Below are 24,994 nucleotides of genomic sequence, written 5' to 3'. Positions count from 1 at the left end.
TTCCAATGAGTCAGCTCTTTGCATCAGGTGGCCAAAGTACTGGAGTTTCAGCTTCAACATCAGTCCTTCCAATGAACACCCAGGACTGATCTCCTTTCAGTTCAAGGGACTCTCAAGAGTCTTCTCCAACACCACAGTTCAAAAGCATCAATTCTTCGGTGCTCAGCTTTCTTCACAGTCCAACTCTCACATCCATACATGACTACTGGAAAAACCATAGCCTTGACTAGACAGACCTTAGTTGACAAAGTAATGTCTCTGCTTTTTAATATGCTGTCTAGGTTGGTCTTAACTTTCCTTCCAAGGAGTAAGCGTCTTTTAATTTCATGGCTGCAATCACCATTTGCAGTGATTTTGGAGCCCCAAAATAAAGTCTGCTACTGTTTCCACTGTTTCCCCATCTATTTGCCATGAAGTGATGGGACTGGATGCCATGATCTTAGTTTTCTGAATGTTGAGCTTTAAGCCAAACTTTTCACTCTTCTCTTTCACTTTCAACAAGAGGCTCTTTAATTCTTCAGTTTCTGCTATAAGGGTGGTGCCATTTGCATATCTGAGGTTATTGATATTTCTCCCAGCAATCTTGATTTCAGCTTGTGCTTCATCCAGCCCAGCGTTTCTCATGATGTATTCTGCATAGAAGTTAAATAAGCAAGGTGACAATATACAGCCTTGACGTATTCCTTTTCCTATTTGGAACCAGTCTGTTGTTCCATGTCCAGTTCTAACTGTTGCTTCCTGACCTGCATACAGGTTTCTCAAGAGGCAGGTCAGGTGGTCTGGTATTCCCATCTCTTTCAGAATTTTCCACAGTTCATTCTGGGGGTGGGCGCATGCTAACAGTACTTTTTGAGTGAGTTTCAGTTTGGATGGTTATAAACCCAAGGTTGGTGACTGAGTGGAGGTCTGGGGTTTCTGCATTTGATTTTAACTTCCTGCCGTGAGCACACCAACGAATGCAGACAAACATGTTACTCCCAACAGAGCCAGGGCAGGGTGCTGCTCAGAGATTGAGGCTCGTCCCTTTACCCCCTTGTTTTCACAGATGAAAAAACTGAGCCAAGGTGGAAGGGGTTTACCCAGGGACCCCCAATCTCCTGGACACATCTAGGCCTCTGCAGAGTGGTATGCTAAAAAAAAATATTGGATGGCCTACAAGCAAGCATCTGATCATGCACTGGGTTTAGGGATGACACTTAATGTACCCCAAATGGCTCATTTATTATTTTAAAAATGTGTTAAAAAAATAAAAATAAAAATGTTTTAAGTAGCAACTCTTAAGATTTCCCCTGCATTTATGTTTTATTTCTCAGCCTTACACATCTCTTTGCTTCCAACAACACTGTTTAGAGAGAGTTCTTGTTATCTATGTCTATAAATGAGGAAAGAGGTGATCCTGCTTGTCCAAGATGGCCCAGGGAGTTGGGGGAAGAACACAGGCTCACAGCCAGGCCTGATTCAGGCGAGAGGTTCTCTCTATGGTACTACTTGCTTGGAAATCTCTGCTTGCCCTGCCAGACTCCATGTTCAGCCCAACCTTGGGTCTCCATCCGGAGATCAGGTCTGATGATGAGTAGAAACCTAGCCGCACTTGCCCCCTAAGCCGGGAGCCCCCCTGCACCAGCACGCACACTGTGCCTTGATGAGATGTTATGGAAAGGGGGGTGCTATAGTTAGGTTCTGACACATACAAAAATAAATCTCTTTAATAAGCCTGCAAGTCTCCCAAAGGCCATTGTCATTTATGTACACACAAAAGATGACAGTATCAGAAGTGAAAGCAGAGTCTGGAGATGCTATTATTAGGTTTTTTATTTGGAAAACTAGGGCATCCATAGGGAAAGTAGAAAACCCAGAGCCTGTTTACCCAAGATTATTTTCTTATGGATGACAGTAACCAGAGCCAGCAGTGAACTGTAAGGTGGTCAGGATGATGCTTGCCTGTAATTGGAGGGAAGGTGTGTGGCTAGAATTTTACAGCCTTTACTGTGTGTTTCACCTATGGAAAAGATACAAGTAAATACAGAAGATTAAAGAGCATCTTAATCCTACTACCCAGAAAGGTTCTCTTTTTGGACTTCATTTCCAATCATACCTACAGGCCTATGCTCCACTCACAAGGCAAATTAAACAGCACAGTGATTTTTGCGCTGCATTGATCATTTGTTGTTATTTAGTCGCTAAGTCATGTCCAACTCCTTTGTGATCCCTTGGGACTGTGGCCCACCAGGTTCCTCTGTCCATGGGATTTCCCAGGAAAGAATACTGGGGTGGGTTGCCTTGCTTATAACAGGATCCCAGTCAGGTACAAGCCTTCCAGGATTTGTCAAAGAGTTGCTCATGGAAAAACTCAGGAGCACACGACGGCTTTGTTGTTCTGGCTGGGTTTCCTGTTGTTATTTTGCTGTTCACCATGGAGTTGTAAGGTCCAGGTTATTCAAGACAGAGAAGGGGGAAGCTCCTGCTTAGGTAATCGCAAAGGTAAACAAGATTTTGTTTGGCTTGTGCCCATTTTGATCAGTTTATTGCTTTTTCCTTGCAATGATAAAGTCCACTCAAGCTATAGAAACATTTTAACTACTGAAACTACTTCAGGAAAAATAGTTTGCTATTATGAGTCTAAAATCCTCTAGTGTTTCATTCGCTTTTCCCCATTAAAATAATTGTTTTTTAATGTGTTTGAAACATGATTCTTTTAGGCATCGAACTAATGAAACACAGAACAGGCTCTGTCTCAATATATTTACATACCATATATGTAATTTAAAAAATAAAATTAGGATCATTAATACATATAATTTTATATTTTGCATTCTTTATAGCATATTATAAGCATTTTTCAAGGCATTATTTTTCAAAAAAAAATTTGTAATGCCTAAAGTATTCCATTATACAGCTATAACACACATTACTTATCCACTCTGCTATTCAGCATTTTGTTACTGCCAATTTTTTTCTATTATAAAAAAGGTTGTGATAAACAATGACTCTGTCCACATCTCTTGTTATTTTCTTACAATAAATTTTAGAATCTGAATTACGTTCATGAATCTTAGTGTGTGTGATCACACACATAATACAATGCTTGGCACACAGCAGGCATTCAATATTCGGTGGCTCTAACTAGGAAGTCAAGTACCTAACAGAACAGTCCTGTTCTGTCAGAGCTGAGAGTTAGAAGAGACATGTGCGCCATTTTATCAGGGGATGACATAGCCAGATACTTAGGGGTAAGCAGATGAGAACTGATGGGGGCAGTTTTGCTCCCAGAAGCAGACAGGCCTGCCAATACCTAGAATGAGATGATTCTCTGTTTTGAGTCCAATACAACCTTCTTCAGACATTCTCCCCCTTAGGCCCTAGAGACCCACTTGTAAGCCCGCTTAGATAGTCATGTGGGGAGGGAGACTCTGAATGACACTGATCACACTTTTGATTCAGGTCCTTCAGGAAACTGATCAGAGAGCAAACAGCATAAATCACTGTGTTCTCAAAGATTATTTATTAACTATTCTCACTCATGGTAGAAAAAAAAAAAAAGATAGTAAATGAAACTGATATAAGATGAAAGCCAACATTTCTTCCCCAAGGACCTCAGCTGGATTATACAGAACGGACCACTATGGGCTTCATGTTTACAGCTCACTTACAGGAGAACTCAGAAAGCAGAAATCAAGAAATGACAGCCTAATTTTCTTCTAAGGTATGGGGTCTCACCTGGTGCAATAAAGTCATGAGGATGATTCTTCTGAATGAAAGGTTAGAATGCTTATAAGTCTAAGAGTGACATCCCTGCCAAGTCACAAGGTTACATTCAGGTACCGCTGGGCTAGCTCCCTTTGGAATGAGTCTTCCCAATCTAGACAATCCTGTCCTTGGGGCTGGCCAATCACTGTTCCTTGACGGCAGATTTGATCTCTGAGCAGAATCTGATCACCTGGAGCTGGCTTGGATGATTAAGGAATAATGAGGTTCTGTGATGCAGTTGGGAGATGAATGCTGTGAAGGCTCAAATAATGAGACCAGGTTTCTTATGTGGCCACAGTTGGTGGTGACCTTTACACCTGCACCGGGCGCCATGAGCACTGTGAGAATAACCACACGGCCTCCCAAGAGCGTGTGTGAGGGCTAGCATTCCTTTGGATGCTTAAACTCTGGGATGGTTGTTAAAACCCTGGCTCACGCATTTAAAGCTCACTAGGAGCTACCCCAGTACTGTTTGTTCTGTCTCGCCTGTCAATTTAAAGTAAATTTATGTTTGGTCTATGAAAGCCCAGTTCTTAAAAGGATTTCCAGCCTTTGGGGGCTGAAGGCAGGGGCACCGTTTTGTTTTCTTCCTTCTTTTCAAACGTTTGCTTCCTAGCCCACTCGAAGAGGTCTGTGTGTGTGTTCTTCACAATGTCTGGCTCCTGGAGGCAAAAGGTCCAGAGCACCAGTGGGGTGCAGGCCAGGCACCCCCGGGCAGCCTCAGACAGCACCCCTGGGTGGGGGAGCCGCAGCACCTGATCACAAGGACGTCCTGCAGTGTCTCTCTGGGAGTCCAAATGCTGTCCCAGGCCTGCACGAGAGGCGCCCAGATTCTGAGCCCGAGGGCACGGCGGCCCGGGCAGGGCCTAGGCCTCTGGGATCGGGGTGTTGCAGTTCCCGTGGTAGATCTTGACGTGGCCCTCGCACCGGAAGTAGGCGTCGAAGACGTCGCTGTAGCCATGATCCCTCCACCAGGTGCAAAGCTGCCGGTTCCAGGTACAGTCCAGCACGTGGAAGAGCTCAGGGTGTTCCATGCCGATCATGGTGAAGAAGTCCTGGTCCCCGAGGTGACCCCGGAAGTGGTACTTGTCGGCCAGCTGCTGCACCTGCGCCGGCTCCAGCAGGCGGTCGTACAGCGGGGACTGGCGCATGGCCTCCAAGTTGAGCAGCATCACCCCGCTGTTGAAGCCTGGGAGCCCCTCGGGGGGAGGGCTCCCGACCCGCGTCTTGGGGTTATCATGGCGGAACTGCCAGAATGTGTGCCTAGGAGGGGGAAGAGAACAGATTTAGCCTGATGTGCATGTGAGAAACAGCCTGCGAGCTCATTTCCCTGGGTCTTCACAAACACCCCAGAGGGAGGGTCCACTGCCACTGCGGTTTTACAGCCACCAGACCTGAGACAGTCTGAGGTTCAGAACCTGCCTCACGCCCCCAGTAGGAGGTAGAGCCGGGCCAAGTCGTCTCCTGAGTCTCAGCCTCACTGTTCTTCCCAGAACCCTGTGATGACTTGTCTCCATCCATTACATCTGTACAGACTTAGGGAGCACCAGGCACTGCACCCTAGAGACAGGTGCTCTCAGAGACAATACGTCAACCTCATACTGCACAGAGGTCAGGGACCTGCCCAAAGCCATACAGCCAGCAAGCAGCACAAGCAGGGACTCAACCCAGGCCTCCTCTGCCAGTGTCCACTTTTGAGGACAGCAGCAATCCAGGTGGGACCTTCCACCCCTGTTTTTGTTTGTGATTGTGAAAATGAGAGGAGAGAGAGAACTGGGGGAGCAATTCTGAATGGTGATCAGGTATAGACAGAGTTAAACATAGGCTGAATCAAAATCATTTTTTGCTTTAGAACAAACCTCTTTATTAAGGTTAAACATAGGCTGAATCAAAATCATTTTTTGCTTTAGAACAAACCTCTTTATTAAGGGCACACGCATGAGCCAGAGTGAAAGCAGCTGTCAGACAGCCGGGTGGTGGTGGTTTAGTCGCTCATTGTGTCCGACTGTGACCCCATGGACTGTAGCCCACCAGGCTCCTCCGTCCATGGGATTTTTCCCAGGCAAGAATACTGGCGTGGGTAGCCATTTCCTCCTCCAGGGGATCTTCACAACTCAGGGATCAAACCCACATCTCCTACATTGCTGGTGGATTCTTTACCCCTCAGCCACCTGGGAAGCCCAGGACAGCCAGGTGGAATTATGGCAATTTTAGAGAGCAGCATGACTCAATCTCAGTCTCTCTCTAGGCAGATTTAGAAATCCAGTCTAGGTATACAGCTCATGGGATATTAGAACCAAGGGGCCAAATGCTTCCATCTGGAGAAGGGAAGTCAGACCCAGAAACCTCTCTGTGGGTGATGGGGTGAGAGCACTACCCACTCTTTTCTCCGGCCTCTTTAATATCAAGTTCCAGCATGACGTGGGGACAGGAAGGACCAGAGAGCCCCAGGCTCCACACCCACAGAGATGCAGGCAGAGCAGCCAGACCTGCAACCTGGAGGAAGGAGGAGAGACGGATGGTCCTGTGTCATGGGCAAGAGCAGGAGTGGACCTTGCTTTGCTTTACCAGCTTTGCCTCTTCCCTAGAGCCTGTAGGGTGGAATGCATCAGGGCAAGGCCACCCTCTGGCCTCCCTTTTAGCAGCTCCCCCGACCAGTCAGAGGGAGGAACTGGACGGTGAGGTGGACAGTGCAGTGGAAAGAAAGCCAGAGGCCTGGCCTGGGGTGGGCCTCCCTGATCCATTTTCCAGTTCAACACAATTCTCCAAGTCTGGGAATAGAGAAAGCTTCCTTGAGGTCTCACATATCAAAAGGGGCCGAGACTTTGCTCCTGGCCAGGGCAAAGCATTCCGTTTGGACATTCTTACAAGGGGAGTACACAAGTTCATTGTCTGAATTTCACTGTAGTTGAACTGTGAGTAGAACAGAGCTCTGGCGCCTGCTTGGTGATAACAACCTTGGCAAAAATAAGCTTCCAAAGCAAACAGAGATGCTAGATCTTTCTAGCCACTAAAGCCTGCAGTAATAGTATCATAGCGAGGTTAGAATGCAGTTTGACAACTGTGAGTTCATTTTACCATATTTCCTCCAAATGGTTAATTTCAGGAACCCTCCAATCAGGAGAGGGTTTGGGTTTGTTTTGCTCTTCTAGCTGGAAATGTTATTACCCCATGCTCAGTAACTTGTAGAGCAAGAAGACAAAGGATGTGGAAGATCTGAACAAAGCAATCAAGCAACTTGACCTAGTTGACATTTGTGGAACTCTCTACCCAGCAACAGCAGAACACATATTGTTTTCTCCTGCAAATGGAGCATTCACCAAAATAAACCATATGATGGATGACAAAACAAGTCTCAATACGTTGAAAAAGGTTAAAAGTCATATAGAGAATGTTCCCTAACCAAAATGGAATTGCACTTGAAATTAAAAAAACTAGAGAAAATTTCTAAATATTTGGAAATTAAGCAGCACACATTTAAACAATCCATTGGTCAAAGAAGAAATCGTAAGGAAAATCAAAGCATTGTAAATTCAATGAATAGTCATTACCTTTTCATTTTCAAAAGCAGGGTGACCAGCTGTCCATGTCCTGAGAAACCCTGAGTCCTAGTCTCAGGCAAACCAGGATGTTTGGTCATCCATTGAAACATTTGGGTTCCAAATATAAGTTACATGTCACTTTGGGTATAGGGCTTTTCTCTCCCTCTGTCTTTTTTAAGGGGAGGGTTGTTATCTTGCCAAGATGTAAGATTTACCCCCCAGAGAAGAGACACCTGGAGGTAGGGAGAAGGTGGCAGTGGAGAGGCGGGGCCAGTGCTCGTGCAGCCCCTGGACGCCTCATACCCCATCAAGCTCACTGGTCCCCTGTCCTTCCCCCACAGTTCTGTCCTCCACTCCCACAGGACAGGGCAGGGGAACGTGGCTCGGGCTGGTGGTGTGAGCATGAGGGTCACCTCTGTGGCCCTCTGCTTCCTCAGCACCCAGCATGGCCCTGGCTCTGCTGTACCAGGACTGAGGGGAAGGTCAGGGCAGCTCAGGCTCCGTGGCCTTCAATATCACCTGGCACCAGGGGCAGGGAAACAAAGTCAGGATGCGAAGTTGTTGCTGCCGAGAAAAAACCTGCTGCTTCTCTGGATTCACAGCTGCCAGGTCTATTTTGGGAGAGAGTGAGGAGCAGGGACCCACGAAAGGCTTCTTGGATGTTTAAAAAAGTTTCAGAAGGGTTTCGACTCTCGAGCAAGCTGGGAAGCAGAGGGACCAGCAGGAGCCCCGGGGCACCCTTACCAACCTCAGCAGGGAAGCTCCCTCAATTCTTCTTCTCTATACCAGAGTAACCTGGCACTGAAGCTGCTGGCTCAGGAGGGTGGGGCCAGAGGTGGAAAGATGGACAGAACGTTCTTCCAGGCAGAGACCATAACTCCAGTGGCTCTTTGGGAACATGCCACCTAGCACCGCTGCTTAATCAAGACAAAGAGGCACTTCCTAACAAAGAGCCAGAAAGAACCAGGTCTGGGACATCAGAGCATTGTGATATGTACGAAGCAAGGGAGGGACAGGAAATTGAAAATACAAGCCACCCAGGGAGTGGGAAGCAGAAACACAGCCTGAAAATGAACCAGTGGCCCTCTAAGTAGAAAATTATTGCCCTTGTTTAAAGCATTCATACTACCCCAAGATGAACCCTGAAAAGCAGAGCAGCTGCTTAGGGTGATGATGGAGTTCTTTGGCCTCTACGGCAACTGGTTCTTATGGAGGAACTGCCCCAGCCTGGGGGTGGAGAGTGATCCAGGGACGTGAAGGGATGAACATGCACAGAAAGGGTCTGATCCCACCACGGGAACCGGCCTGACAGGGTGGGGTCCCCAGTTCCTCACCTGCTGCAGTATGCCGGGGCTGCAGAGCCCTCTGACAATTCTCTACCTCGCTCCTCTCCCAGGAGTACAGAGGTGTCACCGCCTTCACATTAACAAGGGGGAACAGAGGCCCTTATTGTTGGCGCAGGGCCCCAACTTGGATCCTCTCATCTCCAAAGTCCCTTTTCATCTGTGCCTCGGATTCTACCATGGGCTGATATTCCAAGGAGCAGCACATGGACTGCAATCTTATTTCTCAATTTGGCTAGCACACCCCAAGGCCACAGGTGCTGCGACCAGGCCATCAGGTGATGCAGCTGCTGCTGGTGCTTCACTGCCTGGGGGTGGGGGGAACTGGAGAGCCCCCCAGACCCTTGCCTTCCTCACAGGTCCTGGGCCGACCACGTATATTCACAGGTACTGCCAGTGGCACCTGCTGAGGCTGCAGGAAACCTCGGTATGAATGAAGGGATGGGTTCTGAAAGCTTCCAGAAGTTTCTCAGGATAACCACCATGCCCACACCGAGCTGTGTTACACTGCCTAATTGTTGCCTTTGGGCCTGTGTGGAAGCTTGTCCCCCTGCCCCCCACGTGGTCACCTGGAGACCCACAAGGGAGGGGATAAGGTTTCTTCCCCTTTAGAAATAATCCTAACCGTAAAATGGGCCCCGGGGCAGATGGTCCATTGAAAATAGCAAGTCCTTCCAGAAGCCAAAGAGGCTTGCTGGGAAAGCACAAATGAGGAACCTTCAAGCACGTTCTTCTAGTTTATGGGAGATGCATTTTCTAAATTTTTACATCAAATACATCCTAATTAATAACCCTAAAAAGGACTATTAAAAGCTAGTGGACTAACTGTAGTGAGGAAAACTCATCTTTATGCGAAGGAGTATTTGAAGTAACTTTGAGCCATCTCCTCCCTCAGGTCTTTCCCCTGATAATCATTGCTGAGGTCACTCCAACAAATCTGTCAAGAGAGACCCTGGCCTAAGAACCTGAAGCTCACCTTCTCCAGAAAAGAACCCAGTTGCCATGAATCACCCCTTTCTCCTCCTCCTCCTCCCACCACCCCAAATCACAGATCCTCTGCCTCCCTGTTTCTTCATGATTACTGTCTCCTGGCCCTTCTCACCTCCTAAGGCTCAGTTTTCTACTTTAACTTCCAAGAGGGGAGAAGCAAAGATGGGGACACTCACGAGGCCCAGATAGTCTGCACAACATCCCCCTCAGAAGGTTCGAGAAGCCTGTGCTGACAGGCTGAGCTCAGGCCATAGGTTCGCAGGCCAAGAAGGCTCCACTGTAGTTTGGGGATTCACAAGGATGGCCCCACTCCCAGTATGTCTCACCATGGCTCACCCACCGCATCCCATCTCCACCCCACCCCCGACCCACCGCCAAGCGTCCCTCGAGCTGAGGGCAAAGTCTCTAAGGAACACAAGAGGCCGGCCTCCACTTGGAGACGCTCGCCACCTAATCAGCCAAGGCTGGGTCAGGAAACTCTATCATGCCTTCCTCATGCCTGTGCTTGTGTCCCAGGTCAGTCAGCTCTTGTTTGACTTGGAAGGGGCCGTATTTTCCAGTCCTCTGAGAGGAAAGACCCATGCTCAAGAGCAGCCCCGTGTTTCACCCAGCCCCAGTCCTGCAAGGTGACAGGGGACAGTTCTGGGGCATGCAGGACTGACCTCAGAGCAGTGGCACTGCCACTCAGCCTTGAGCTGAGGTTCTGTGGGATGGGCACTCACTCTTCATTCTCCAGGGGAACCACCTTGTGGGGTCGAACTGGAGAGGACATGCACCGCTGGGAGCTGTGGGCCCCATGAAGCTTTAAACTGCCTGTCTCCCCAGGGTGCTTCTTACTACCAGGTGACCTTGTTAGGATTCCCTGCTAGCAAGGCCTGAAACAGGTAGGTCTCTAACCGTGCTAGTCAGAGAGTATAAGAAATGTCCACAAAGTCATACAGGTTGTCAGTGGTAGGACTGACGGGGGCCCCTTATCAGCACTGATCAGTCAGCAGAGAGAGGTCCTGAAGTCCACTTTGCCACGTCTCCAAGTCCTACATGAGACAGGCAGGAACACCAGAGAGCACACTGAACTGAGAAGATCCAATCAGTAATCAGATATTTAACAGTTCAGTTCAATCCCTCAGTCGTGTCCGACTCTTTGCAACCCCATGAATCACAGCATGCCAGGCCTCCCTGTCCATCACCAACTCCCGGAGTTCACTCAAACTCATGTCCATCGAGTCAGTGATGCCATCCAGCCATCTCATCCTCTGTCATCCCCTTCTCCTGCCCCCAATCCCTCCCAGCATCAGGGTCTTTTCCAATGAGTCAACTCTTCGCATTAGGTGGCCAAAGTATTGGAGTTTCAACTTCAACATCAGTCCTTCCAATGAACACCCAGGACTGATCTCCTTTAGGATGGACTGGTTGGATCTCCTTGCAGTCCAAGGGACTCTCAAGAGTCTTCTCCAACACCACAGTTCAAAAGCATCAATTCTTCAGTGCTCAGTTTTCTTCACATAGGTAGTCAATAGGTACATGAAAAGATGTTCAATACTGCTAATTATTAGAAAAATGAAATTCAAAACAACAATGAGGTATCATCTCATACCACGCAGAATGGCCATCACTAAAAAGTCTATATAATAAATGCTAGAGAGGGTGTGGGGAAAAGGGAAACCTTCTACACTTTTGGTGGGAATGTGAATTGGTGCAGCCACTATGGAAAACAGTAAGGAGGTTCATACTAAAAATAGTTGTTATATGCTCCAGCAATCCCATTCCTGGGCACATATCCAGACAAAACCATAATTCAAAAAGATACATGCACCCCTATGTTCATAGTAGCACTATTCACAATAGCCAAGACATGGAACGGCCTAAACGTTCATCAACAGATGAATGATAAAGATGTGGTACACATATACAATGGAATACTACTCAGCCACAAGAAAGAACGAAATAATACCATTTGCTGCAACATGAATGGACCTAGAAATTATCATACTAAGTCAGAAAGACAAATACCATGAGATCACTGACATGTACAATCTAAAACATGACACAAATGAACGTGTCTATGAAAACAGAAACAAACTCACAGACATAGAGATCTGTGGTTGCCAAGGGGGAAGAGCGGAGGGGGAGAGATGGATTGGGAGTTTGGGATTAGCAGATGCAAGCTATTATATGTAGAAATGGACAAACAACAAGGTCCTATTATAACTGCATCATTTTGCTGTACAGCACAAATTAACACATCATTGGGACTTCCCTGGCAGTCTAGTGGTTAAGACTCTACGCTCCTAATGCAGGGGGTGCAAGTTTGATCCCTGGTTGGGGAACAAAGACCCTATATGCTGAACAGTGCAGCCAAAATTTTTTTGAAAAAATTTAAGAAAAGAAGGCACTCTCCACCAGGGCCAGGGAGCGGAGATACTTCCCCTCTGACCACCTGTCCTGCCCTCACCCCGATGGAAGCTGCCCATTGGCACCTTGGGAGTCTCTGGGACCAACTCTCACTGTTTTCTAGGTTGTCAATCTCTTCTGGCTCCCCTAGTTCCCCACCCAGTCTAAACTGCCTCCCCCCAGCACCTCACCTGGAACATGACAGTGTTAAGTTTCAAATGAATGAGTGGATGAATGGATTATAGAATGAACGAACAAGGGAATAAGAGACTGTAAAATCAGATGGCTGAAATTTAAAAGAGGAGGATGTTGATGAAGTTGGTGGAACAATTCAGAAAGGAAGTTCAGGGAGAGAGCACCCTGAGCCCTCTGAGCTGGGGCCACGGGGGTCTTCTCTGTGGGGAGCCAGGTCCGTCTCAGTGTGAGGACAGAGAAGCAAGGGAGAAAAGTTGGTCTCATGAGCTCAGGAATCCACACCTGTGATGAGATGTGGGTATGACAAAGGTAAGCCATGAAGATCCCCAGATGGTAAAATGACTCAGTGGTGCCCACCATGCTGTGAACAATGCCCTTCCCAATGCTGACCCCGGAAGAGCCCCTGACCTCCAAGTAGTGGGGCTTGTACATCACTGCTAGGGAGCAACTCAAATCTGGTGTGAGCCCTGGAACCAACCAGGTGACTGCTGGCCTGCAGCCAACATGCTGGGCTGGTCATGACTCATTCAGGGGGCCTCAGCTCAGCTCCACAATTCTGCCCTTTCCCAGAAGTCCAATGAGGAAGGGGCTTTCATCAGGGTGAAGACTAAGCCAGAGAGAGTCACCTTCAGAAGTGGCTCACTGCTCCCGAGAGCCCCGCGGCACTAGGGGACATGAGAGAGAAATGCCCAGGATGCCAGGAAAACACATCCTGGGTGTTTTCCGGGACACCGAGCAGAACCTATGGAGGTGTGTGTGGTAAGGCTGATGGGGAGGGACATGGGTGGAATTTAACCTTGTGTCTGAATTAAGCTCAATCTAGCCCAGTACCCTTCACACCCTGGCATGGCTGACAGGGGTGTAAAGGCCACCGAGCTCCAGGAAAATGTGTTATTTCCTAAGCCCAGAAGCAACCTGTGAACCCTTCACTTCATCTGGGCTGACCACTGCCTGTGCCTGCTCCTGCTTGCCTTCCTGCACACTGTGGCATGGGTCTTGGTCAAGGGTAGAACAAGTGATCGGCATATTGACACAAACATGGGGATATCCCACCTGTCAGGCACACAGCAAGGCACTGGGGTTGGGGGGGGGCAGGGAGACAGCAATGGGCCAGACACAGGCCCCACCCCTCAGGTACCTGTCATGGCCAACAATACTTCTCAGATGTCACTGTGCCGGGGGCTCACCTGGGATCTGGTTAAAATGCAGATCCTCATTCAGAAGCTGCATTTCTGACAAGCTCTCAGGTGATGCTGATGCTGAGGATTTACTCAAAAAAAAAAAAACAGGGTAGAACAGTCTTATGGACTCTATGGGAGAGGGAGAGGGTGGGAAGTCTTGGGAGAATGGCATTGAAACATGTAAAATATCATGTATGAAATGAGATGCCAGTCCAGGTTCGATGCACGATACTGGATGCTTGGGGCTAGTGCACTGGGACGACCCAGAGGGATGGTATGGGAGGGAGGAGGGAGGAGAGTTCAGGATGGGGAACAGAGGTATACCTGTGACAGATTCATTTTGATATTTGGCAAAACTAATACAATTATGTAAAGTTTAAAAATAAAATAAAATTAAAAAAAAACGGTATTTTAAATAATTTTAAAAGACATAAAAACCACATGAACAGCAGTGATATTATTTTATCCTGTAAATGGCCATGAAATAGGTGGCATGCTGCTAAGTCACTTCAGTCGTGTCCGACTCTGTGTGACCCCATAGACTGCAGCCTACCAGGCTCCTCCGTCCATGGGATTTTCCAGGCAAGAGTACTGGAGTGGGGTGCCATTGCCTTCTCCGAAAAGGTGGCATGGCCACTTGCAAATGTTATGCTAATATTTGCTGAGCTTTCTCACTCTGTCAGGGTCTTGGAGGGACCACTGGGGAGATGCTTCCTGGAAGCAGAGTGCTGAAGATGCCAGGAGGGAGGGCCAGATCTGCCAGCTTCCTTCCCCAGAGGTCAGAAGTCAGTCTAGGGTGGAGAGAGAGGCAGGTATGTATCAGTTGTCCACTGACTTTAAAAATGTTCCAGTTCATGATGGGGTTAAGAATGCAGGTTCCAGGGCTTCCCTGGTGGCTAAGTGGTAAGGATCTGCCTGCCAATGCAGGAGATGTGGGTTCGGCCCCTAGTCCTGGAGGATCCCACATCCTGCCAAGCAACTAAGCCCATGCACCACAACTACTGAGTCCTTGCTCTAGAATCCAGTGCTGCAACTCCTGAAGCCCCTGAGTCAAGAGCCAGTGCCCTGCAACAAGAGAAGCCACTGCAATCAGAGGCCCGCACATTGCAACTAAAAAGCAGCCCCCTGCTCTCCACAGCTAGAGGAAAGCCCACACAGCAATGAAGACCCAGTACAGCCAAAAACAAATAAATAAAATTATTAAAAAACAAAAAATTTCCAAAATATACAAGCAGGTCATACAACTCAATACCAGAAAAACAAACAACCCAATCAAAAAGTGGGCAACAGACCTAAACAGATATTTCTCCAAGGAAGACTTAGAGATGGCTAATAAACACATGAAAAGGGTGGGGTTTGAGTTTCATCAGGCCAGTTCGAACCATGGAGCAGGCCACGTAAGTGCAGAAAGACCGAAGTGAGCCCACGCGCTCCCCACCCCGGGTGCGCTTGGAGGCAGGACTCCCAGGCCAATTCATGACTCTGGCCCTGGAACCAAAATGCTGCCACTAAAAAAACCCTAGAGATGACCCGGGAACACAGAGAGAGGAAGCAGCTTGCACAAGATCACCCGTCTGGGACCTAAGAGGCCACATGCCCCGGCACCACAGAGCCTTCCCATACCAACAAGATGGCAGCCTCGGCTTTGTCTCATGCTTTTCAGATTCTGACTAAGGAAAATCACACTCTCCTTTAGGGTCATAGTACATCCGTTCTTTCCCTAAAATTCTTAGGTCAGCCTTTGCTGCCTGTTCTTCCCTTGCCATCACTGAGTGAGTTTAACCACCCAAGAATGCTCTCTGCAAATGCCCTGCCCCTGTACACAGCCCCAGGACCCCAGCAGCCTTTGAAGGCAAACTGCAGCAATCCATACACTGAGGACACAAAGGGGAATCGCGCCGAGACCGCTGTCCTGCAGGGCCCACTAAGGACGGATGACCAGTCACCACGCTGGGGGCGGTCCACCTTGGGAAGACCCTCTGGTGATGCCTGAGACGGGCGTCCTGCCAGTCATAGTTCAGGGTAAGAAAGGAAGCCATGGAGGGAGCCACGCCCAAATTCTATCAGAGCACTGAAACCCTCCAGAGTCCATGGTTCATCTGCGTGGCCACAGTGTCTTCATGCGGACGAAACCTCTAAAGCAAAGGGCCGTCCCCATGGGATTAAATTATTCAGGCATTCTAAATCCTTGTGTATGAGGTCAAGTAGGAAAGGACATTTCGTCATCTGAAAGTTCAAGCAGAGGACAAGAGGAGGCTCAGCAGGGTCCCCACAGGATGGTACAGGGAAGGGATGTGTGTTTGGAGAGAGAATATCCAGGTTTGCCCTGGCTCCACCCCTCTGTGGCTTCTCTGCAGGGGACAGTGACTTGGGACAAATGTCAGACAGTTTCATCCTCATCCCCAGCCTGACAGTGAGGTCAGAGAGAAAGGGAGCGGGCATGTGCCCCTCACACCCTGCCCTGCCTGGGGGCTGCTGTGGGTGTTCACGAGCCACCACCGGTATACGGGGACGACCTGGCAGAGTCCAGGACAATGAAGGGAGACTACTCTATACTGGGCTCATTCTGATGATTCCCTCAGTGGGGCCCAGGGGTGACTTCCTGCTCTCAGTGCTGCACAGCCCCACCCTCACCAGCGCTGTGCCAGGAAAGAGGCCCTGAATCGCGGGCTGGGCCAGCCTCCTCCTCCCCACTACCCCAGGGCTGTCCTGGAGGTGGCTCTCCCTTCAACCTGCTGCACAGGCCTCCTGCAGCCCCGTAGTGCCCCAGATTCTGAAAGACTGCTCTCCACTTTAAAGCCTCTCCTCCCCCAGACGCTGCCTGGGACCCGTGTGCCGGGTGGCAGCATTCAGGGTCATCTGTACAGGGCACACCTGAGCCACACACGCCTGGCCTCCAGCCCACCCAAGCATCCAGACTGTCCCTGGCCTGCCAGTGTTCCCCCGCAGCTGGCTGCACTCTGTGCCCCGAAGCCTTGCAGCTTGGCATTCCACGGCGCTGTCTTCTCTGTTTTCTCTCTTTTAAAGAAGAAAAGGAAGAAGAAATTCCACAGAATAATCTGTCCTCCTGATAGGCCGGCTCAGATCGCAGTTCAACCAGGCTGAATCAAAGAGCAGCATTACCGGGGGGTTATCAGAACTGTCTGGCTCAGAAAATAAACAACTCCTCAAAGGTGGCCTGAGATTTCAGCCACTCCCCATGCCCTGGTCACTGCAACTGGGGCCCCTCCTGGTCTCTAAACATGTCGGGGGGTCTGGCAGAGACCACAGAACTGCAGTTCCACCCCACAAGCACAGGGGTTCGGAGCAGGGGCTGTGGAGTCAGGCCTGGTCTGTAACTCAGGGCTGCCACTTCACAGAGACGGGGGCTCCACCAGTCACTTAACCCTTGAGTGTGGTCATCGTAAACCTGAGAGAATAAGAGTCTTCAATCAAAGTGCCAGGGACCGCCTGGCACATTCACTAATTGAAGAAATACTTACTGAAAGCCACCATTCTGGGCCCTGGGAGACAACCATAACCAAGAAAGACATGTATCACTCTACCCGCGTGGAGCTTAGTGTCTGGGGAGGATGAGACCAGCCAACAGGCAGTCACAACTCTGGGTGATAAGAGACAGGCCAGCATAACAATGCGGAAGTCCCCCAAAAAGAGGCTCCTCAGCCAGTCTTGAGGGATTCAAGGAAGGCTTAAACCTTGGAGAAACTGGCCTGTGAGCTCAGACATGAAGAGTGTGGCAGGTGAAGAGCAGAGGTGGGCAGTGAGAGTGTGCCTAGCCTGGGGAACTGAGTGTGAGATGAGGTGAGATGGGCAGCAGGCAGGGGCCAGCCCATGAAGGGCCTTGTCAGGGAGGTTAGGGAGACTTACCTTGATGCTGAGGGTAACAAAGGTTAAAGCAACGCAGCCTACAGACTAGGACGGTCCCTGGTGGGGTGAGGGATGGCTGGGAGAAGGCAAGGCTGGAAGCAGACGGGTGGAGATGGCCTGGGGAACCTGGTGGGGTCAGGGATGGAGGGAAGTGGAGGACTTGGGATAGTAGCAAGCACAGGACAGGACGGACAGATGGACAGAGGGATTGAAGAAGGCAGGAGCTCCAGGACCAGATTTCTGCCCTGGGCATGGCATCAACAGCAATAGCTGTTTAACCATGATCACCAATGGGCACAGGGACACCGACCAGGTCACTGCCACGTCCGAGCCTCGCTCTCCCACCTGAACAAGGTGACCCTCCCAGCTCAGATCCATGTGGCCCTGTGCCACCCACAACTGCCTCGGTGCTGGCACCTTGCTCATGCCTCCTGCCTTTGTTCATTTCTCCCAACACAGGCCCAGGCTGGGAGGATGGGGAAGGGACAGCCATGAGATGCTGGCCAATGTGGCCCATCTATGCACTGACTTCTCTGTGGACAACTTGGAGCATACCTGCCTTCCCTCTGCTCCTTCCAGACGACCCTCACCTTCACCCAGCACTCATGAGCCCCTCTACTCCCTGCCGCGGGGGGCTGATTCCCTGGGGAGATGTTCTCCCTCCAAACTGGGAAGTGTGCCCTTTAGCTGCCTCCTTGGATCTGTTCTGCTCGTCTCTTCTCCACACCTTCTAGAAGCATCACCAGGATCTCTGCTGAGCCCAGGGTGCTGGCTCTAAAGGCTGAAAACAATGGGAACCACTCACATCCCTCTCTCCACACCCAGCTTTCCACTCATATGCCCACAGGCATGCTTGGGGCTCCCAGAGCTGGAGGAACACCTCGGAGAAGAACTCAGGAGAGGAACATACAGGGCCTGGGGCTTCTCAGCTCTCTCTGGGTCAGAGAGCTGGGTCCTGGGCCGAACCAGAATAGCCAACTGGGATCTGAATGAACGTTAAGAGTGGAATTTTAGGGCTTCCCTGGTGGCTCAGTGGATAAGAAGCCACCTGCCAATACAGGAGACACAGGCTTGATCTCTGGTCTGGGAAGATCCCATGTGCCTCGGGACCACTAAGCCCATGTGCCACAACTACTGCGCCTGTGCTCTAGAGCCTGGGAACCACAACTACTGAGCCCACATAGCCCGAATTCTCTGGAGCCCATGCTCCGCAACAAGAGAAGCCACTGCAATGAGAAGCCCAGGCCTTAAAATTAGAGGCTAGCCCAAGCCACCACCTGTGGAGAGTAATAAGAATCCTCTGAAAACAACAGCCATCTGCTGGACACCGCTCCCGGAGCCATGCCTCTCCCAGGGCTCCTGGCTGCCCTCTCCATGCCTTTCTCCCCATGGCCATTCAGGCTGCCCAACTGCTGACTGGGGAACCACAGCCAAAATCATTAGGTGCTTATTTTCACCCCCATACCCCATAGGGGCCCTCACCCTGAAAATTCTGGTTCCATCAAGGGTCGGGGGGGAGGCGCTGAGCTGCTCTGCTGTCAGTCCTCTGTGGAACCTGCTAGGCTGTCTTGTGGGGAGGCCACAAGTTCCCAAACAGTCCTTAGCCTAAGAAAAAGCAGCAAGAAACCTGGATGTGGCCACACCTTGGGAAGGAGGCAAAGGAGAGAAAGAATGAACCCGTGCAGCAGAGTCAGCCAGGCCCCCTGGAGCCCAGTGCCAGCACCCTGCTCACCCTGCACCCACGCTGCAGGTAGGCCTGCATCCTCCACACTCCAGCCCCTGCCGGCCTCCTCTCTCCCCTCCTCAGGGCCGCCTGGCCCCTTGCCCAAGACCTAGACGCCTCCTCAAATGCACTCAGGCCCACAGGGGCCCAACCAGGCCTCCTGCCATGCATTCTGCCCGGACATGCATGCGTGGGGAGCTGCTAACACAGGATGACCCCACACCTCCCTTGTTCAGAACTGACTCCTTGAGGGAATCTCAGGAAGCTTTTACCAAACGAAGCCCTTCCAGCCTCTGCTGTCCTCCTGAGAGGCTGTCCAGGTGCACACATCTTGCAGAGCCAGCTCTGAGGTGCCCGCCTTTCCTAGCAGGGTAGCAATCTCCAGTGTGTGGGGCCAGGCGGCCTGTGCAGGTGCCAATCCTCCCCTCTTCAAGCGTGCCATCTTCTTGTTCACAGGGGCAGGAACTGTGAGTCTGTAGTCAGGGACCCTCCTGCACAGGCGGGGCAGGTATTTGCTGATGCCATTCTGAGCAAACGGGACCGCCTCTCCTCCATGGTACTCCCATGTGACTCAGCTCAAGTCTACCTCTAGGAAGCTTTTCTCAGCTAAGTCCACTCTTCTTCCTCTTCCCTGCTCAGACCTGTCTTCCTCAGAGCTGTGCAGTGAATGCCAGGGCTGCGCAAACTTTACGGCGTATACAAAATTGTGTGTGGAGACCCAGTTAAGTGCAGCTGGGATTCAGCAGGTGAGAGCGGCAGGATCCTGTATTTCTGATGAGCTCCCAGGTGATGCTGCTGCTGTGGTCCACAGGGACACACTTTGGGAGTGAGAAAAGAAGAGGAAAGAGACTTGGGAGTCAGTCCCACTGTGTCCTGGCACCAGCTCCACTAGACCCAAGCATCACACCTCCAGAGACTGCTGTGAGGATGACACGAGGTAGTGCAGAGCCGACAGCCCCCTGATGACACAGACATGACAAACGCGACTCCTCCTCCTCTCGCTTTGGTTTCCTCCCTGTAATAGCAGGAATGTGATGCCTCGCGAGAAGTATTGCCAGAGAATTAAATGAACTAATATCTGGTGCATGGCAGGTGACGGACGATGAGAGTGCTCCCTCCTTTCCTTCTGCTGTTGGTCCTGGGTCTTCCACAAAACCTGTGCCCTGTATGATGGGGGAGAGGGTGGGAGGCCCCGAAGGCCTGTCTCTCAGACCAAGGGTTTCCACATCCAGCTCTGCGTGCCTGTGCGTGTAGTGCTGGGGAAGTCGGCTGTTCAGATCATGTTGATGGGTGATTCCTCAAGTGACTTTGTTGCTCGGGGATGGGGGGTGTGGAGGGCTGTGTATGTGTGTGTGCACGCACACAAGGACACCTGCCAACACATGGAGGAGCCATACAGAGCGAGCAGCCTGGCTGGAGAGCCCTGGGGAAGGCCCCAAGCCCCACTGCCTCTTGGTGGGAGCAGTGACGACTGGCGGGGACTGCACACTTAGTCTGATTCTCACTGCAGGTCAGCAGCTCAACAGAAGACAGGTAGGTGCTTTTAGAAGCTTATTAACCAGCCTAACTGGGGAAAGGAGCATCATCAGAATCCCCTCTTCCCCTGGTGCTTTTCCTCACCTATAGGTGCTCAAGCAACTTCAGAGGTCTTGCTTGTTTCCCAGGAAAAGCTAGGGGCTCAGGGATCTAAGCTCAGTATGTGATATATAGCAGTGCTGTTCTAAGGTTTAAGGCAGAGGCAAGGGGAGAAATTGAACTGATGGCCAGTCCATCTTCAGCAAGCATTTACTGACAACCAGTCTGTATCCTGGCCTCCCCTGCTCCCCACACACATACAAGAGCAAACCCCTTTGATCTTAGTAAGAAAATTAATACTGCTTCAGCTCATACAACTCAATATAAAAAAACTCAACAACCAAAAATGGGCAGAAGATCTAAACAGACATTTCTCCAAAGAAGACATACAAAATCAACACTGCTAATTATTAGAGAAATACAAATCAAAGCCGCAATACAGCATCACCTCAGAATGGCCATCAACAAAAAGTCTACAAGTAATAAATGCTGGAGGGAGTGTGGAGAAAAGGGATCCCTGCTACACTGTTGGGAATGTAAACTGGTGCAGTCACTATGGAAAATAGTAGGGAGGTTCCTTAAAAAACTAAAAATAGAACTATCATATGACCCAGCACCCCACTCCTGGGCATGTATCTGGAAAAGATGGAAACTCTAATTTGGATACACGTACCCTAAAGTTATAGCAGCATGATGTACAATAAATAACCAAGATATGAAAACAACCCAAGTGCCCATCAACAGATGACTGGCTTAAGAGGATGTGTGTGTATACACAATGGTATACTGCTCAGTTACATAAAGAATGAAATGCTGTGATCTGCAGCAACATGGATGGACCCAGAAAATACCATATTAAGTGAAGTCAGTCAGACTGAGAAAGGCAAATGTTCTATGATATTATAGGTATCTAAAATCTAAAAAGTAATACCAACAAATCTATTTTCAAAACAGAAACAGACTCATAGACATAGAAAAGAAAGTTATGGTTACCAGTGGGGAAAGGGGAGGGAACAGGAATAAATCAGGGGCATGGGGTTCACAGATATGAGTTACTATTCATGCACTAGACAGGCACATACTATTCATACACATACCAGGGATTTACTATAGAGTATCTGTGTAGTTGCTAAGTCGTGTCCAACTCTTTGCAACCCCATGACTGTAGCCTGCCAGGCTCCCCTGTACATGGGATTCTCCAGGCAAGAATACTGGGGTGGGTTGCCATTTCCTCCTCCAGGACTATACAGTATAGGGAGCTAGATTCAATATCTTTTAAAAATCCATAATGAAAAATAATCTGAAAATATATATATAACTGAATCTAAATATATATACATATATGTATATATCTATATACATCTATTTATCTATATCTATATCTATATGGAGAAGACTCTTGAGAGTCCCTTGGACTGCAAGGAGATCCAACCAGTCCATTCTGAAGGAGATCAGCCCTGGGATTTCTTTGGAACCAATGATGCTAAAGTTGAAACTCCAGTACTTTGGCCACCTCATGCGAAGAGTTGACTCATTGGAAAAGACTGATGCTGGGAGGGATTGGAGGCAGGAGGAGAAGGGGATGACAGAGGATGAGATGGCTGGATGGCATCACTGACTCAATAGACATCAGTCTGGGTGAACTCCAGGAGTTGGTGATGGACAGGGAGGCCTGGCGTGCTGTGGTTCATGGGGTCGCAAAGAGTCGGACACGACTGAGCAACTGAACTGAACTGAACTGATATCTATATGGGGCTTCCCTGATGACTCAAGAGGTAGTGTAAAGCACCTGCAATACAGGAGATGCACGTTTGATCCCTAGGTTGGAAAGATTCCCTGGAGAAGGAAATGGCAACCCACTCTAGTATTCTTGCCTGAAGAATTCCATGGACAGAGAAGCCTGGCGGGCTACAGTCCATGGGGTTGCAAAGAGTCGGACACAACTGAGTGACTGAGCACACACACATACATATATAACTTGAAACTAACATGATATTATAAATCAACTATACTTCAACTGAAAAAAAAATTATGCTATTTCATCGTACTTGTGGAGGGTACTGGCTGAGACTGGGGGATCCCTCTAGCGTGGCACCAGCCCACATCCAGTGCAGAGGGACACACGAGGCCAGATAGGGAGCACTGAAAGTGATGGTGGTACAAACACAGAGATCAGGGGCTCCGAGCAGGAGAGAACAGCAAGGAGAGATAAGAAAGCCTTCCTCAGTGATCAATGCAAAGAAATAGAGGAAAACAACAGAATGGGAAAGATTAGAGACCTCTTCAAGAAAATTAGAGATACCAAGGGAATATTTTATGCAAAGATGAGCACAATAAAGGACAGAAATGGTAGGGACCTAACAGAAGCAGAAGATACTAAGATGAGGTGGCAAGAATACACAGAAGAACAATACAAAAAAGATCTTCATGACCCAGATAACTATGATGGTGTGATCACTCACACTCACCTAGAGATGGACATCCTGGAATGTGAAGTCAAGTGGGCCTTAGGAAGCATCACTACGAACAAAGCTAGTGGAGGTGATGGAATTCCAGAAGAGCTATTTCAAATCCTGAAAGATGATGCTGTGAAAGGGCTGCACTCAATATGCCCGCAAATTTGGAAAACTCAACAGTGGCCACAGGACTGGAAAAGGTCAGTTTCATTCTAATCCCAAAGAAAGGCAATGTCAAAGAACACTCAAACTACCTCACAATTGCACTCATCTCACACGCTAGTAAAGTAATGCTCAAAATTCTCCAAGCCAGGCTTCAACAGTACATGAACCGTGAACTACCAGATGTTTAAACTGGCTTTAGAAACGCAGAGGAACCAGAGATCAAATTGCCAACGTCTGCTGGATCATCAAAAAAGCAAGAGAGTTCCAGAAAAACATCTGCTTTATTGACTATGCCAAAGCCTTTGACTGTGTGTATCACAGTAAACTGGAAAATTCTTCAAGAGATGGAAATATCAGACACCTGACCTGCCTCTTGAGAAATCTGTTTGCAGGTCAGGAAGCAACAGTTAGAACTGGACATGGAACAACAGACTGGTTCCAAATAGGAAAAGGAATACATCAAGGCTGTATATTGTCACCCTGCTTATTTAACTTCTATGCAGAGTACATCATGAGAAACGCTGGGCTGGATGAAGCACAAGCTGAAATCAAGATTGCCGGGAGAAATATCAATAACCTCAGATATGCAGATGACAGCACCCTTATGGCAGAAAGTGAAGAAGAACTAAAGAGCCTCTTGATGAAGCTGAAAGAGGAGAGTGAAAAAGTTGGCTTAAAACTCAACATTCAGAAAACTAACATCACGGCATCCAGTCCTGTCACGTCATGGCAAATAGATGGGGAAACAGTGGAAACAGTATCAGACCTTATTTTTTGGGCTCCAGAATCACTGCAGATGGTGACTGCAGCCATGAAATTAAAAGACGCTTACTCCTTGGAAGGAAAGTTATGACCAACCTAGACAGCATATTAAAAAGCAGAAACATTACTTTGTCAACAAAGGCCCATCTAGTCAAGGCTATGGTTTCTGTAGTAGTCATGTATGGATGTGATAATTGGACTATAAAGAAAGCTCAGCACTGAAGAATTGATGCTTCTGAACTGTGGTGTTGGAGAAGACTCTTGAGAGTCCCTTGGACTGCAAGGAGATCCAACCAGTTCATCCTAAAGAAGATCAGTCCTGGGTGTTCATTTGAAGGACTGATGTTGAAGCTGAAACTCCAATACTTTGGCCACCTGATGTGAAGAGCTGACTCATTTGAAAAGACCCTGATGCTGGGAAATATTGAAGATGGGAGGAGAAGGGGACGACAGAGGATGAGATGGTTGGATGGCATCACCGACTCAATGGACATGAGTTTGAGTAAACTGCAGGAGGTGGTGATGGACAGGGAGGCCTGGCGTGCTGCAGTCCATGGGGTCACAAAGAGTCGGACATGACTGAGCGACTGAACTGAACTGAGCAGCAGAGATGACATGTGAGTCCCAGAAACCATGCTCTGTCCCCAGAGTGCATCCCTAACATGCATACACACACATGTACATGCACACACATACACAGGCGTATTTCCTCTGCCTTCAGAAGCTGAGGTTCAACTTCCCAGCTAGTTTTGAGTCCTCCTTTCTTCAGAAAGAGGTACCGGTTTTCCAGGAGGCCATTCCTTCTCCAGCCCCAGCGCTTATCCATGCCCTGATAACATTTCACACGGCAATTTCATGAGCAGGGTTAAGGTTTCTTTTAACTGGCAATTAAAATCAGAGCAAAGAGACAAGTTTTGTAAAGCTTGGTTTCCATAGAGGATAACTTTTCTTCTGTGGGTTTTAAAAAATGAGAATCTTGATTGAAACTCGAGTTACCCATATAAACACTAAGGCCCACTCTGTCTTCCAAATGGATAGACAGTGTGAGAATCTTTTG

The 24,994-nt window shown here is 49.0% G+C and overlaps 1 protein-coding gene across 2 annotated transcripts in view; it reads right to left on the bottom strand.

Moving 5' to 3' along the window:
- Positions 1–1,794: 1,794 nt before the first annotated feature.
- The window catches only part of XXYLT1 (xyloside xylosyltransferase 1), a 173,927-nt gene continuing 150,727 nt past the window's right edge, over positions 1,795–24,994 (bottom strand). For both annotated transcript variants that reach the window (XM_019957663.2, XM_070789569.1), the window contains exon 4: positions 1,795–5,010. In XM_019957663.2, coding sequence (XP_019813222.2) covers positions 4,614–5,010 — 397 coding nt within the window. In that variant the 3' untranslated portion in view covers positions 1,795–4,613. The remainder of the gene's footprint in view (positions 5,011–24,994) is intronic.

Source organism: Bos indicus, chromosome 1 (assembly GCF_029378745.1).
Source record: "Bos indicus isolate NIAB-ARS_2022 breed Sahiwal x Tharparkar chromosome 1, NIAB-ARS_B.indTharparkar_mat_pri_1.0, whole genome shotgun sequence".
NCBI classification, from domain to species: domain Eukaryota; kingdom Metazoa; phylum Chordata; class Mammalia; order Artiodactyla; family Bovidae; genus Bos; species Bos indicus.
This window is presented reverse-complemented; position numbering and strand designations above follow the sequence as displayed.